This window comes from Hoplias malabaricus, chromosome 16, assembly GCF_029633855.1.
Source record: "Hoplias malabaricus isolate fHopMal1 chromosome 16, fHopMal1.hap1, whole genome shotgun sequence".
In the NCBI taxonomy this organism is placed as follows: Eukaryota; Metazoa; Chordata; class Actinopteri; order Characiformes; family Erythrinidae; genus Hoplias; species Hoplias malabaricus.
This window is the reverse complement of record NC_089815.1, coordinates 31631129-31646362: the sequence shown is the minus strand read 5'-3', so window position 1 is coordinate 31646362 and position 15234 is coordinate 31631129. Positions and strand designations below refer to the sequence as shown.

The 15234-nt window shown below is 43.8% G+C and overlaps 2 protein-coding genes across 4 annotated transcripts in view; both read right to left on the bottom strand.

Annotated features, from left to right (window-relative positions):
- Window positions 1-6610, bottom strand: part of ptk7a (protein tyrosine kinase 7a) — a 34628-nt gene extending 28018 nt beyond the window's left edge. The window contains exon 1 of the mRNA XM_066648190.1: window positions 5609-6610. Within this exon, the coding sequence (XP_066504287.1) occupies window positions 5609-5723 (115 nt within the window). The 5' untranslated portion in view covers window positions 5724-6610. The remainder of the gene's footprint in view (window positions 1-5608) is intronic.
- Window positions 6611-7504: 894 nt separating this feature from the next.
- On the bottom strand, window positions 7505-14722 carry soul4 (heme-binding protein soul4). Of its 3 annotated transcripts, none has more exons than XM_066646889.1 (6): window positions 14634-14722; window positions 11458-11639; window positions 10571-10662; window positions 10273-10414; window positions 9576-9759; window positions 7505-9346 (listed from the first exon to the last, which is right to left on the bottom strand). In XM_066646889.1, the coding sequence occupies exons 1-6, from the start codon at window positions 14690-14692 to the stop codon at window positions 9172-9174; spliced, it is 834 nt and encodes a 277-aa protein (XP_066502986.1). In that variant the 5' UTR covers window positions 14693-14722; the 3' UTR covers window positions 7505-9171. The 3 variants fall into 3 exon arrangements, with proteins under 3 accessions (XP_066502986.1, XP_066502987.1, XP_066502988.1); XM_066646890.1 differs by lacking the exon at window positions 14634-14722 and adding an exon at window positions 14558-14627; XM_066646891.1 differs by lacking the exon at window positions 14634-14722 and adding an exon at window positions 13948-14079.
- Between the last annotated feature and the right edge of the window lie 512 nt (window positions 14723-15234).

Here is a 15234-nt window from a genome sequence, read left to right as displayed (position 1 = left end):
TCACAGACAGTCACCCGGAGGAAACCCACGCAGACACAGAGAGAACACACCACACTCCTCACAGACAGTCACCCGGAGGAAACCCACGCAGTGAACAAATGAACACAGTGATTTTTGCTGAAAATGTTCTGCAGAGTGAGTGGCTGAATATTGATCTGTAAGGACACGGGTGCCTGCCTTCCTCCTGCGGAGCGCTTGCTGGTGTAATTATGAAGATGAATGGCACTCTCTGCGTATCACACCATTGCCAGCTGTCATTCCCTCGTCATATTCAGAGCAGTGGTCCGTGCCTGAGAGAGACGGTGGCATGTTCTGGCCCATAGCGCTTGTGTTGATGGATTAAGCAGCTGTCTGCTCCGTTTCTACACTGCTCTCCTTATGCTCTCGAACACAGGGCTCTCTGTGGGCCTGGCGTTATTGTCTTTAAAATGGTTTTCTATTCGGCATGGTTAAAAAGATCTTGAAGCATTTCTTTTTCAAAGGAGGCAGGTCTTTGATGTGCTTTAACCGGACGATAGTTGGAGACCTTTTTGTCGATTCAGTTCATGAATTCAGTGGATTAAATGTGTGTGATTTTTGCGGCCCAGAAGAGGAGTTAACTTTAGTGAATTTGTTGAGACGCTCTGCAGCTGGAGGAGCGTATTGGGCCATTGTTGGGGGGTTAATCACACCAGGGTTGGCTTGTGTTGTGGCTTAATCACCCCACAGACCTCGTGGAGCAGGCACAGCAAGCTTTCATGAAGGAATGTTCATGATTGTTTTTATTGATTCTTCGCAGTGAGTCAGTGGAATTGATAAAAAATAATGAAATCTTTAATCTGAAATTAACTTTTTGATGAAGATTTTGCTGCCTACATTTACATTTCTGTTTCCAATAATTGAATATTATATTATAATAATGCAGCAGGTAGTGTCTCTGTCTCACAGCTCCAGGGTCCCTCCTGTGAGGAGTGTGGTGTGTTCTCTCTGTGTCTGCGTGGGTTTCCTCAGGGTGACTGTCTGTGAGGAGTGTGGTGTGTTCTCCCTGTGTCTGCGTGGGTTTCCTCCGGGTGACTGTCTGTGAGGAGTGTGGTGTGTTCTCCCTGTGTCTGTGTGGGTTTCCTCCGGGTGACTGTCTGTGAGGAGTGTGGTGTGTTCTCCCTGTGTCTGCGTGGGTTTCCTCCGGGTGACTGTCTGTGAGGAGTGTGGTGTGTTCTCCCTGTGTCTGTGTGGGTTTCCTCCGGGTGACTGTCTGTGAGGAGTGTGGTGTGTTCTCTCTGTGTCTGTGTGGGTTTCCTCCGGGTGACTGTCTGTGAGGAGTGTGGTGTGTTCTCTCTGTGTCTGCGTGGGTTTCCTTCGGGTGCTCCGTTTTCCTCCCATGCTCCAAAACACACGTTGGTAGGTGGATTGGCGACTCAAAGGTGTCCGTAGGTGTGAGTGAATGTTTGAGTGTGTGTCACCCTGTGAAGGACTGGCACCCCCTCCAGGGTGTGTTCCTGTCTTGTGCCCAATGGTTCCAGGTAGGCTCCGGACCCACCGCGACCCTGAACTGGATAAGGGTTACAGGTAATGAATGAAACTGGCTTGTATCTCAGACCCTCACTCATGTAGGAACTGCTCCACAAGGGGCGTTATTCAGTGCTTTGCACCAATGAAACTGTGTCCTTTGTCAGAGTGGCACTGCTAGTGCACTGCTCATGTTTCTGAGAAAAGTAATATCTGAGAAAACCAAAAAACAAGGAGGATGTGTGTATATATAACAAACATGTAACTTCTCAAATCAGACAACGTGCATCAACGTTCAGAACCAAATTACTCCACAATGTGTTGAAAACATTCAATTCCTACACAGCTGCTCCTACAACTCCACCATTGTGAAGATACTTCTTTCCCAGACCTGCTTTAATTTGCATCAGAAAGGCATGCGATGGCTCCCTGGTGTTCTTAAAGATCAAGAAGATCCCTCAAGTACCTGCGAATTGCCCTTTTATCTCTCAGACACCCATGCAAATGTTGCACGACTTCCTCAACAGGCCCTGGAGGTGCTCGCAACACACACACACACACACACACACACACACACCTCCCCCATTACCTCCTGCTTACCTGTGCCCCATGGGATCATTAGGCAGGAAGTAAGCAGTGATCTTCACACAATTCAGCCTCTATTCATCTCACAAAAAGAAGCACACACACAAGACTGGTTTGTATGTCTCCATGTTTTTGAGCGTGGTTTTAGATAAATACAATAGCATTCTTCTCCAAACCCCTACAGTCAAATCTTCAAAAGTACAGAGAGCTTAAGTTGTTCCAGATAGTAGCTCAAAACTAATCCGTTTACTACACTCCTTAAAAAACAGGACACATTCTCCTCCTTTTCCTCAAGGAACACACTTCTGTGACCGGCTTTGGTCAAAATACCACAAGCATCAAACACCACAGCAGTGTTCTCCCCCTGTGTAAACAGCCCCTGTTCAGAACGCCCGCTTTCAGCACCTGTTCCTTTAAATGATAATGAGCCGCTCGCTGTTCACCCCGACCCCGAGCGCACAGTGAACAAAAAAACTGATAGTGTGTTCTTTCAGTGTGTGTGTTGGTGGCATCCAGCATGTTCCCTTTAAATAACTATTGTTTTATCACTAGTCTTACATTTCTATCATTTAACTACATTTATACACTCACAGACAGGGAAACTATTTTGAAATGATGTTGATTATAAACAAAAATGGAAATACAAGGGTTAATTCTGACAGCCTCCAAGTTGCAAACAGGTACAGTACACGCAGCTCTCGCGTCTGACAGGCCGTATAAATAACCAACTCTGTAAATGTGTACCACGTACTCTCTATAAAAAGAAGACGTCTTCACAGCGTTCACCCTGGGCTCCGTCTCGTACCTTGACACTAACACACGGCAACACACGAGGCAACGCCATGTTTCAATAAATCACTCGCAGAGTGATCTGCAGCTGGCTCTGTTCCTAGACTCGCGATCCTCCTCTCCCACTGCCCAAGTCAAAACAGGAGCCATGAAAGAGCTCCTTCAGCTTCAACAGCAAAGATGGGGAACGGCGCTCACGTCCAGAAATGTCAACATTTAACAAGAGCGGCTGTTATACCGGAGCACACCGTCGTCTGGGGGTTCAGGGTCAGGGTTGTTTGTCACTTGACTTAATTTATTCACGATGGCCAACAAAATGGGAGGCTTTACACTCTTCCAGCTCACACTCAGCATTGGGCACGGGGCACTCGGCTGATTCAGAGCGTCCGATTACATCATCCTGCTTTTTTAATGGACATTATACAAAGTGTGTGTGTCCTGGGTGTCCCCTAAAATAACGGAATCCATTCATATTTGAGTTCGAACTTGTGAATAATATAGCGCAGGGGGACGGTAAAAGCCAGAGGGGTATACAGTCTGTTCACGTCTCTGTAAACACACAAAGGAATAAATTCCACGGAGCTACAGTACGGAGCCGTTACTGTACTTTCCTTAACGTAAACACGCCTCGCACTACTCTTTTCAAAAGCCGTGTCGCACAGAGTTTACTGGTAATGTTAGACGCTCCATTGTTCAGGACTCTGAGCCTGTTACAGACACCCACCCCCTCGGAGCTGCAGGAAAAGCTGCATAATTAACCAAACGCATGCAAACCTCAGAGTTTACTCTCATTTGGGCTCAGTTCAAAGAAAAAGCCACTGGCAAATGTGGCGCCATAAACTTGCCGTCAACGAAAAACCAAAACTCAGAGCTGGGTCACGACTTAAAAGAGTCACTCCACTGAAGATCCAGGGCATAACTATTAATGTAAAAAAATCACTCACTGGGTCAACATCCTTGATCTCAGCAGAAACCCCCTTCACAAACAGACCGTGGCGTTTTAAACTGAGATAAAAAACTACAAATACAAAGGCAGCATCATGTCTTACAACTGTTTGAATGAAAGTTCCAGTTCAAGATATTTGTGTTTTGTATAAAAACAGCTTCAAACATCTATAAAGTCTACAGTATCAGTCTGACTCTCTCTCACCTTGGTCCTGGGGGTTAAGGCTGACTTGGAAACAGTTGTTGAATGCAGCCAAGTGGACCACGGAAACTTTTTTGTGTGATCAATGATCATCAGCAGCACACGCAGATGGAATACATTGTTTAAATAAAATCCGGCCTCTGATTGGCTAACAAGGATTAACACATCACCGCTCTTTGTGCTCGTTGTCCAATCACAGAAGGCGGTTTATTTTAAGCGTGTTCTTTCACAGAATCTGAAATTATATTCTGACGTTAATCATTTCTCTTCAGAAACTCTCTAAAGAGAAACTGCTGAGCTCAACGCAAACTGCCACACTTCATTAACAGAGGCGTTGAGAAGCAGGGCTAACTTTTCCCAAGGTCTATAAAAAACTATAATTTTTTTATCCAATTTAGTAAATTAATTTAAATTTAATTTATTGGATTTCAAAAGGTTTCTTTTTTAAAAGCTCTTAACTACAGCAGAGTAATTAAAAAGGAACAGGGATGAAGACTAATCAGATCCAAACAAGACATTCCTTTAATTCCCTAATTGTTTTAGATACTGACAGATGTGGCTAAGGTATCATAAGCATATGATTAATAATGAGCAAATTACAGATGTGTCCTGTTTATTTCCTGTGTCTTTTACCCGTAATTAAACACATCTTAAATACCTTTAGTCATTTTTAAGAGAATGGTTTTCCACCACAGTGTATTCAGTCCGTCATTGGCTCTTCTCTGGAGTTTTCCCAGTCAGTGGTGAAGAGTAAAAATGGTCACACTGGAAAACACTTGTGTAAACGGAATATTTGGTCTGTTTCGACCAGGTCACTCGTCATTGAAATGAGACGTCTTCAGGTCTTTGTGATTGTAGACATTTTAAAATCACTGTCTGGTCTTCAGTTAAACCACTTCTAACTCTTTTCATCCTCTTTTCCCTTAAAGCTTTAAAAGCGGCTTTTAGACGTTCAACATCTTCACCTTCATTCGGTGTCTACATTTACCCCTCCCCTGTTCACTTGCAGCTGGAAAGCCCCGCCCCACAAGTCGATCGGATTGGTTCCCCAGGTGTGTGATGTATGAAACCCAGGCTGTCTGAGTCCATGTTTTTCACACTGTCTTTGGAACATTCCAGTTTCAAAGTGGAAATGTTCAGCCACGGCACTGACCCCCCATTTCACTCAAAATGTCTTCTAGCACAAACACCACCTCACACAACATTAAACACGTAAATAATCACTTAGAAATGATATGAAGGAAAATATCTTAACCGTTTCATACAAGTAAATCACATTATAGTCCGTGTTACGTTCTGATTGGACATTGAGTTATTATTCATGATTAAAATCATCGTAAATAAACTTATTTTGGAGATAACTGAAACTATTGTTCCGTTAAACGGCATAGGCTCGTGGTCATTGTTACCTAGCAACGTTCAATCTCCATTAAAAAAATATACTGACCCCAATTACCGCGTCCAAACACTCGGACTTCACTCCCAAGCCATTTCTGAGTTCGTTGGAACTCCAAACGCTCCTGTTTCTGTTCATTACAACCCAGGTTTAAGTTGCTCTGCCTCAAAATATCGTCTGTTCCCGGTTTTTCTCGCTCTCCTTACCTTTACAAAGAATCGTGAAGGCGGTGAAAACTGCAGCGGTGCGGCTCCCAAGCGACGCCGACTTCTGAGCGCGTTCTCCGCGGTGGTTTTTCGCATTTCTCGTGTTTAAATACATGTTCCAACTCCAGAAAAGTGGCTTCAAACTACAGCTTAGACACTATACCGATAGAACCTAGCGGTATGTAGCGGTTTAACCGCTTTAAAGATGTGTTTTCTCGCCTTTTTCAGGAGGACACCGCGAAGCTGGGAGTTAGCTGGAGTGCTAGTTGTGAATCGGCGTGGATCTGGGAGGATGTGAATGGAGCTCCATTGTGGATTCGGTGTAAGCGTCCGCCCGTTTTCCCGAGTCCTTTCCCCGTGTCTTTTCTCGCTTTCACTCGGGTCTGTCTTGAAAATCCTTGAAGGAATCGGTAGCCGTCCAGTCTGAGTGTGTGTGTGTGTTTGGATGAATGGGCGGATTCTTCCTGCGAAGGAGGAGCTGTGGATCAGCACCAATTTTTTACCATAAAGGTGCGCTTTGTAGTTCTTCAGTTACAGGCTGTAGTCCATTTGTTGCTCTGTATACTTTGTTAACCCCCAGTTTTCCCAGTTTTTAAATGATCAGGACCCCCACATTGCAGCTATAATTTGGGTAGTGGAGCATTCTCAGTGACACTGACGTGGTGGCGGTGGTTCTGGTGTGAGTGGATCAGACACAGCAGTGTTCCTTAAGTTCTTAAACAGCGTCCACTCTGTGACACACTCCTACCTCGTTGATGCAAGGTCAGAGACTTGAGCTCATCTGTTGCTGCACAGGTTCTGTTGGACCTATTCTAGGACACTGTTGGCTGGGTATTTTTGGTGGTGGGCTATTCTCAGTTATCTCCAGCAGCAGTGCTGTGTCTGATCCTCTCATACCAGCACCACACACCACTGAGAATATTAGACTACCCGTCTCTGTGGCGGTCCTGATCACTGTAGAACACAGGGAAAGTTTACAGAGCAACAGATGCACTACTGTCTGTAAATGTAGAACCCCAGAGTGTTCGTGTAAGGTCAGAGACGCTAAGAGAATGGGCAATAAATGTAGAAAATATATCATTTTAATGTTTCGTCCAGTTTGTGTATTTGTAAGAAATATTCATTATTGATAAATATCTCAGAATATTGTTTTGTTTTAGAGGACCAGGGTGATGAATCCAATATGGCTGCTGTTCTTAAAATGAATATTAAAAATATAGGTGAGCTGTATAGATCTACAGGGGTTGGACAGTGAAAGTGAAACACCTGTCATTGTAGTGTGGGAGGTTTCATGGCTAAATTGGAGCAGTCTGGTGGACAATCTTCATTAACTCCACACTGCACCAGTAAGACCATGTGCATCCAATGGTTCAAACACTGTGTCCTGAAGGCGGTGCCGTGTATCAGGACGACAACGCACCAATACACACAGCGAGACTGGTGAAAGACTGGTTTGATGAACATGAAAGTGAAGTTGAACATCTCCCATGGCCTGCACAGTCACCAGATCTAAATATTATTGAGCCACTTTGGGGTGTTTTGGAGGAGCGAGTCAGGAAACGTTTTCCTCCACCAGCATCACGTAGAGACCTGGCCACTATCCTGCAAGAAGAATGGCTTCAAATCCCTCTGACCACTGTGCAGGACTTGTGTATGTCATTCCCAAGACCAACTGACGCTGTATCGGCCGCAAAAGGAGGCCCTACACCACACTGATACATTATTGTGGTCTAAAACCAGGTGTTTCACTCTCATTGTCCAACCCCTGTACATAGCTGCACTTATGTTATTAGCTGTTAGTGCGGCCCCTAGTGGCCACGTGGGTCATCAGCAGCCACTAAAGACACAAGCTTTATTTTAAGCACAAAAAAATCCTTCTGATGACAATTAAAGCTGATTTAACTTTTATTGTTCAGCATAAATAAGACCTCAAAACAAGTCAACAACATGGGTTCTGCCCTCAAAAAATCAGAATACATGAAATTTACATCTCCACAACGTCAAAATAATGCCTCCAAACGTTGACAAGTTTAAAAACCTCAATCTACGCTGATATCCACTTTTGTAAATAGACTGTTCTCTTTTACAATAAAACTGTGTTAAAAATTTGTGTTAAACATAAAATAAATGAATATAGATTTGAGAGAGTGAATATTTTAAAGCGCGGGAAATACAAACGCAGCGAGGAAAGTGGCACACAGAGGAATAAAGTCTGTAAAATGAGTAATGAATTGTTAAAAAAATACTAGTGCCTTCAAGACCCCGGCTCTCTCTCCGTATATTTTCTACATTCACACAGCGTGCACATTTACATGGTCCCATCACGTATGTAGTAATTCATTATCCGTCCAATGACCAGACAGTAGCAGTCTTTCTGCTCAGAAACAGACCGTTTTAGTCAAAAAATTTCACTGAAATCACAGTAATCTTAGCAGACACATGTCTAACGCACTGAATATTATTCTCAGCGTTTCTCTGATTCTTACTCGAACCGGCAGGCTTCTTCACCAAAGGCTGCACTTTAAAAAGGGTGATCACTGACTTATTACAATGCATTATTTAAAGTGATACAGTGGATAAGAGAGTCACAGCAGTGTCTGTGGAAACACTTGTGAACCATGAGGCCCCACGGTGTTTTATTATTACACAGAACACTCGGTGGAAACAGCCAGAACCGATCGATGAGTTTCTAACGTATACAAAGCGATTAGTCTCAGTAAGAGTAATCATTTGCTGTGTAGCACTTGGTTTAATTAGAAATGATTGTCAGGCAGTTGGAATAACACTAAATGGAGTGTGTTACTGGCAGGATTTCATTCATAAACTCAGGAGATCATACTGCTTTGCACTTAAACACTGTTCAATTGACAGCTGTAGTGTTTCACTTCATTTTAAAGGCCAGAAAGTATACATCTAAAAAAAAACACGACTTTAAAAAACAGTAGGAAAACAGACGACGACGTGATCACAGGAACAACAACGAAAAACAACAGCACAAAGTAGATAAAGGTCACGAAAAAACCTCTGTAAAACCTAAGAGGAGGATTCGGTTGAGGACGTTGATTCACTGCACCGTATGCTAATCTGTGTAGAACAAACCGTGGACAGTCTGCCTGCAGAAATGCTGCACACTGAGCAACACCGCAACCCCAGGAGAGTAAAATAAATGTGACACAGGACGTGGTTAAGGACGAAAAGATCAAGCAAGCTGTGCAAACAACATGGCCTTCACTACTCATGGCTTTTTTACTACACGTACATGTGACGTAGTAATGCCTTTATTATGTGCTACTGGCTTCATATCCACTTCTGTACTGTATAAAACATGAATGAGTACTACCTGACCTTCAAATCTGCACTGAGACCTTTACAGAGCCCTGCCTGAGTGAACACCGCTGATAATGGTTAATAAAGCCCCGTCCTGTCATTTTGAGATGCTCTGAGATTCCTTGGTCTTTCTCTCTGGTGCCACAGGGTTGGGGTGTTATGATGATTACAGGTGTGTGTGTGTGTGTGTGTGTGTGTGTGTGTGTGTGAGGGGTGTGAGGTACAGTAGAACGTTCCTAAGTGTCCCGGCGGATGAACCAGATCTCGTTTCGACGGCTTGGCACTCCGGGGTTCTCGTAAACCGCCACCATGTAGGTGTCATTGTGAACGTTGTCAGAGTTTCCCAGCAGCTCCCACAGCAGACTGATCTGCCGGGACACGGTCTCCTCAGTGGTGGTCCCAAAGAAAACCCTGACAACAGCAATGATATTGATCAGAACATTAGTTTACATTGAGGTGAAGAGTATTCCGGGACACGAGCAGAATCACAGGGCTCTTAAACAACTCTTAGACAACGAATTCATCTGGTTCAAGATTCACTGGTTTTTAAAGTCAGTTTGAAAATACATTTCAGTGCGTTATATTTGTAGCCGTTCTCACCGTTTCAGACAAAGCCTAGCCCTCCAGCAGTGAATCTTACCGGGTGATGACTCTGATGGCATCCCTGTGGACGATGGTGATGTCTGGGTCACCTGACTGCGGAGGGTTGGCCTGAAACTCTGCAGGTAGGTAGTAAGCCGTCAGAACCTCTTTGACGAAGCCGGTGCCGTTCTCCGTCATCGTTATTTCATTCACAATAGGCACAGTCATGCCCAAGTACCGGCCTGCGGGAGGGAGGGGGGATTGAAGAGTACAGCAGTGTTAGGTGCACAGTTATACATTTTAATAATAGTACAGTACACCCATGTTCTGGTCAGCTCCTTTAGAAGTCTATATTCACCTACTGTGCCATGCCTTCTACTTTATTGACTGAGTATTTCAGCACATGTGCACGGCTATTCATTTATTTAAAATATGTTTTAAACAGAGAATTCAAAACGATTTAAAGGAACAATGTAAGATTTAGGATCTTTGCTCCTGGGCTCCCCCTACAGTTGCAGAGTCACATTTACAGCACTGCCCTGAACTCAATAGTGCAGTTTCTGCAGTGCTGAACCAAGAGCCGCAATGACAGAGACTGTATTCTCCCTGTAACAGCTCAGTGGAACCTCCCAATGATTTTGAAGCTGTAAACGCAAGGTAAAAATACAACCTAGTCTTGCTTTAACTTCATTCATCTCGTCTAAGCGCTCCATCCTGACCAGTGCTGGGGTGGGCTTTTAAAAACGCATGTGTACCTGCTGAGTTCTCCTTGCAGATGAAGCGCATGAGTTTCATGAAGCCTTTAGAGATGCTCTGCTCATACAGGTCATCCCCAACAGTGATACAGGCCCATTTACCTGCTGGATACACCCTCTCCTCATACATGACCTCACCAAGCTAACACACACACACACACACACACACACACACACACAAAGAAATAAGGCATAGATATTCATCACTTACAAAGAAATGCAGAACCTGAACAACACTAATTTATTTAAATGACTGTCACTGTCTGAGCAAAGTGACACAGAAGTAAACTCTCAGTACCTTTTCGTGTCTGGAGATGGCAGCGAAGGGAACTCGTTCTTGTCCCACTTCCTGGTTCCTCCTCGTCATCTCCGCAATTGGCCCAGTCATCTCTGGGGGGAGAGATACACGCGGCCACGATGAAGCTGGGGTTGATTTTAGACACTTGGCTGAGATAGACGTACTGATTTGTAGATCATCACAAGCACCACAATAATAAAAGGGTGTGCACTAACTCCACTACAGCGTTGTGTGAGGAGTGCGTACTGTGACAGGTTTGATGTCTTTGACCCTTAGACAATTTACGACAAACTTGTAGCTGAGTGAATATCTGCTAGTTTTGCTCTCTCCAGGGAACGGGCCACGCTTTCCTCGCGCTCACAACCCTCTCTGTCTCTAGTGGGATCGGCTCAGTAGCGTGAAGCTGCTGCTGTATTAACAGGATTGGCTGAGCATGTGATTTGATACGACTGTCTGAAAAAATAAAAAAGGTTGTGATGGCTATTATTTACTCTCTGCGTTTATTATGATGTTTATTAATAATTTAATCCTGAATGTAACACAGAGGGAGTGTGTTCTGTGGAGACTTTGGCTGAGATCTGAGATGCACCGTGCCGCTCTGGAGCGAGTATAGAGCAGAATTCAAACGTCACACAGCTGCAGGACACTGAAGGATGCTGAATAAAGAAGAAACACAGGTGTCCACACAATGTTTAACCCCAGGCGTGCTTTTGTTTTCTAGTAACAGTGACATTTCACTGACTGGTGACTTACAGTCATTAAACGCACCTTAATCGTTCGGTTTAAACAGGTTTCTCTGCCTTTGTCGCTCATTGAAAAAGCAGCAAGACAACAACAGGTCTGTAACCTGAAAAAAAAAAAAAAAAAAAAGAAACCCGAGGAGGTACCTCTTGGAACAGCCACATGATGAGTCCTCCCCACCGCCTGCCAATGAGCATACAGCCTTTCCTGCTCCTCATCGTCCATTGGCTCGGAGCTGTCAGTGACATCATCATCTAACTGCTCATCATCCAGTTCGGCAAGATCTTCAATAGAGATGAGAGCCATGGAGCCAAGCGTCCGATGAGAACTGAAATTACAAGAGAACAGCGTTAAGGAACCAGGCTGATTTAGTTTAAGTCTCCTTTAGATGACCGGCGGCCCTCTGACGTCTCTGGAGATCTAATCCTGGACCGAAAGAGACAATGACATTAATCTTTTCTGCATCTTATCCAGCCCCTTTTAAAAAAGACCATCTGGGATGTACAAGGTCATGATTAATTAACATTTATTTACACTGTTCTCCCTCCAGCACACACACACACACACTCCTGTAGAGCTCTTATCAAGTCAAAAATCACCTGATAATAACACACAGATGCTAACAATGACAACAGTCCTCCAACAACTCCAAAAATAAATCAGGTATGCCCCCTACAGAGGGGACACATTCTCTCAGCACAGTGGGCACTATCTTACCCACGGATGTGGCTCTTCTAGTGTAGTGTGTTCACATCGACACACTGACCATGGACATATCTCATTAACAGAGTCCTTGGGCAAGACTCCTAAAGTAGTGATAGTCTATTAGAGCTCTGAAGTCTGAGCTGTGCTTTTCTGACGTCACATTGTGATGCTCCACTGAGCTGTAGAAGGGAGAACCGAGCCTCCGTCACTGCGGTTCTTTGATCGGCATGGTAGAAACTGCACTATGTAACATTTGGAGGAGCATAGGAAGCCACTCCCCCCCTCCTCCTTTGGTTTCAGGACCGTGCTGAAAATGTGAATTACTCTCTGTGACTGTAGGGGGAGCCCAGGAGGTAGAATACAAAATCTTACTTAGTGCTCCTTTAAAGGTTAAGCAGCAGCTCTATGAAAGTGTCAAACAAATAAACACAGTGGAATTTGTGTTTATTGAGAGTCAGAAAACATGTTATTTCTTACTATTTGAAGGAATAAGGTTTAAAAGACCGTTGGTCCCCCCCCCCCAGCGGTGTTGGGAAACTCTAATAGGCGTCTTGCCTGTGACGTAGATGGTGGACAACACTCTAGAAGCTGCACTTAATTTAATGCAGAATGAGGAAAAGGTGTGTTGTTTTTGGCCGCAATCATTCAATGTACAGTGGGACATCTGTGAACAAATGGCCCAAAGATCCCAAAATATCCAGAAAATGGACTAAATTTGTCCAATTTAAACGGGCACTTTGGAAAGGACCCTCCGCTCACTCCGTTATCTGTAGCTCATTTCACTGGCGCTTTTCCAACAATATGGGCATGTAAGGACACCAACGAAAGGTGTTCAAGAGCCTCTGTAACATGGAGGTAAACAGGGTAAGGACACTCACTTCGCCTGTTTTAGTTGGTGTTAGTTAACGTTAGCTTGACTCGCTAAACTCGGTGCTCAGATTATACTCGGCTACGTAGCTGCATTACGGAGGTTTATAGTGTCGGATGAATTCGAGTTCGACTTCGATCACATTTACAAGAATAACGGTACCTCTACATTTGAGTTTAGCTTATTGCTAGGCTATTGTCATGAATAATGTTGGTTATTTAGCTAGATACTGTCATAACAGTCAGTCATAACGGTGTTTTACCGCGGCGTTGTTCGGCTGTTGTCCACTAGTGACGTCACGGTCGCGTTCGAGAATTTCCGTAGCGAGCTCGGGTTTTTCCGTCAATTTAATAAAATTGTCAGTTTTAAAGTACATTAAGCTGCTATTTTCATTTTAATTCATACTTATATCTGTCAGTGACTACAATAATGTGGAATATTCATGGAGCTCCATTAAGTGGTGCTTAGCCTTTAAAACATAACCGATTAAATTTACAAACTCATGCCATGTTTTTCTTCGTTTTTTTTTTGCAGTTTCATAGCAACGTTCATTTGTCGCCATAATGAGTGCTTGTCCTTTAAAACCTAACAAACACTGATGATGTAATGACGGCTTTCACAGCGCTGCATGACCTGGAAAACAGACACCTGTTTATCCATTTGAAAGAAAGAAAAAAAGCCTATTAAAATGACTTCCTCGTTTCTACAGGCTTTGTCGGTGTTACCAGCTCCACTGAACACACAGAGCACTACACTGAACTGGAAAATACACTTATTTGGCCAATGGAGCTGAGAAAAAGGACAATAGGTTTAGAAACAACAGCTGATTTACTAAATCACAATAAATAAATAAATAAACCCTTTCAGATAAGTAAGGCTTAATCTGTCATATTTGACTTATGTCTCACAGTGATGAGAGTTATTATTAATTATAATGATCTGCCAAATGATAATAATAACGATGAGCTGCTGTGACTGAAGATCCTATGTATTTTTCATAATTGTGAGAAAGTCACGTCTTAATTTACAGAGAAAAAGAAGTCTACGCGACCACGCGACCTACCTTCTGAGACTGTAACCCGGGCTGAAGCTGTTAAACTGGTTGAATTCAGACTCTACTCTTTACTCACAGAATCCGATTACCCGCAGTGGACTGTGTTTTCCGCCCAGTGCACTTTATTCCCGAGAAGTAGGTCAACACGCACACGCGCGCACACACGCACTTGTTTCCATGGTTTCCAGGGACGTTGCTCATATTTTCGTGTATTTCTTTGAGTCTTAGCCTCACTACAAGTCTAACTCTAACCTTACCCCGACCTTAAAACACAACGTAAGGAGAGGACCAGCTTCTGCGCCCAATAAAGAGGTCAAGCTCCGCGATAAGTGTACAAACAGATTAGGTCCCCACAACGTGATATATGTCAGCTCCTCTCTGACACAAATACACACGCCTCCACTCAGCACTGCAAATATATATTTTACAACTAAACCAACACGAATGAGCTGCACGTTGTATTCAATTTCCCCATAATTCCCCTCAGTGTTTCTTTTTTTTTGCAGCAGTCTGAACCCGCCATTACTTCAGCCTGTCACTGTAAACAACGCGAATAACTGCGCTGAACCAGAAATACACACACGATACCTATACAGTAGGGGTACTATATATTTCTTACATATAAACTGCGCAGTAAACCGTGCTGTTTGGGTTTATTCAAGGCGTTAATTCGCAAGAAAACTGCAGACACTTACCGAGCTGCGGAGCAGGAGCTGGAGCTGAAATGGAGCTGCGGCGAAGACCTGCTGCGCATGCGCACTAGATCGGACCGGGGCGTGTCACGTGACACAGTTAGCCGTTAGCTCCTTAAGAGTTGGGCTTTAGTTTATTATACTCTTCTTATTGTTGATGTTATTGTTGTTTCTTTTTAATAAATACATGTATTATTGTATGAAAGTGTCTATTCTGAATGACGTGTTTACCGTGATTAAAATGTATTAATTCATTTATTCATATAAGTGGATCAGACACAGTAGTGCTGCTTAAACTTCTTAAATACTGTGCCCACTCACTGAGCATAACATGCTACACATTTGACATCCACAAGGAGGACCAAGAAGGCTCTTAGTTCTCCTTGTGGATGTCAGATCAGTGATATTAACTCATCTGTGGCCTCACTGTTTGTATCTGTCTCCTCTGGTCCTTTCTCAGTGGACACAAGGTGCTTTCGCTGGATATTTTTGGTTGGGGGATTATTCTCAGTTCATCGGTGACACTGAGGATCCACTCGTACTCAGCGTACAACCACCCCCACATCAGTGTCACCTACTGAGTAATCCACCCCAACAATACCTG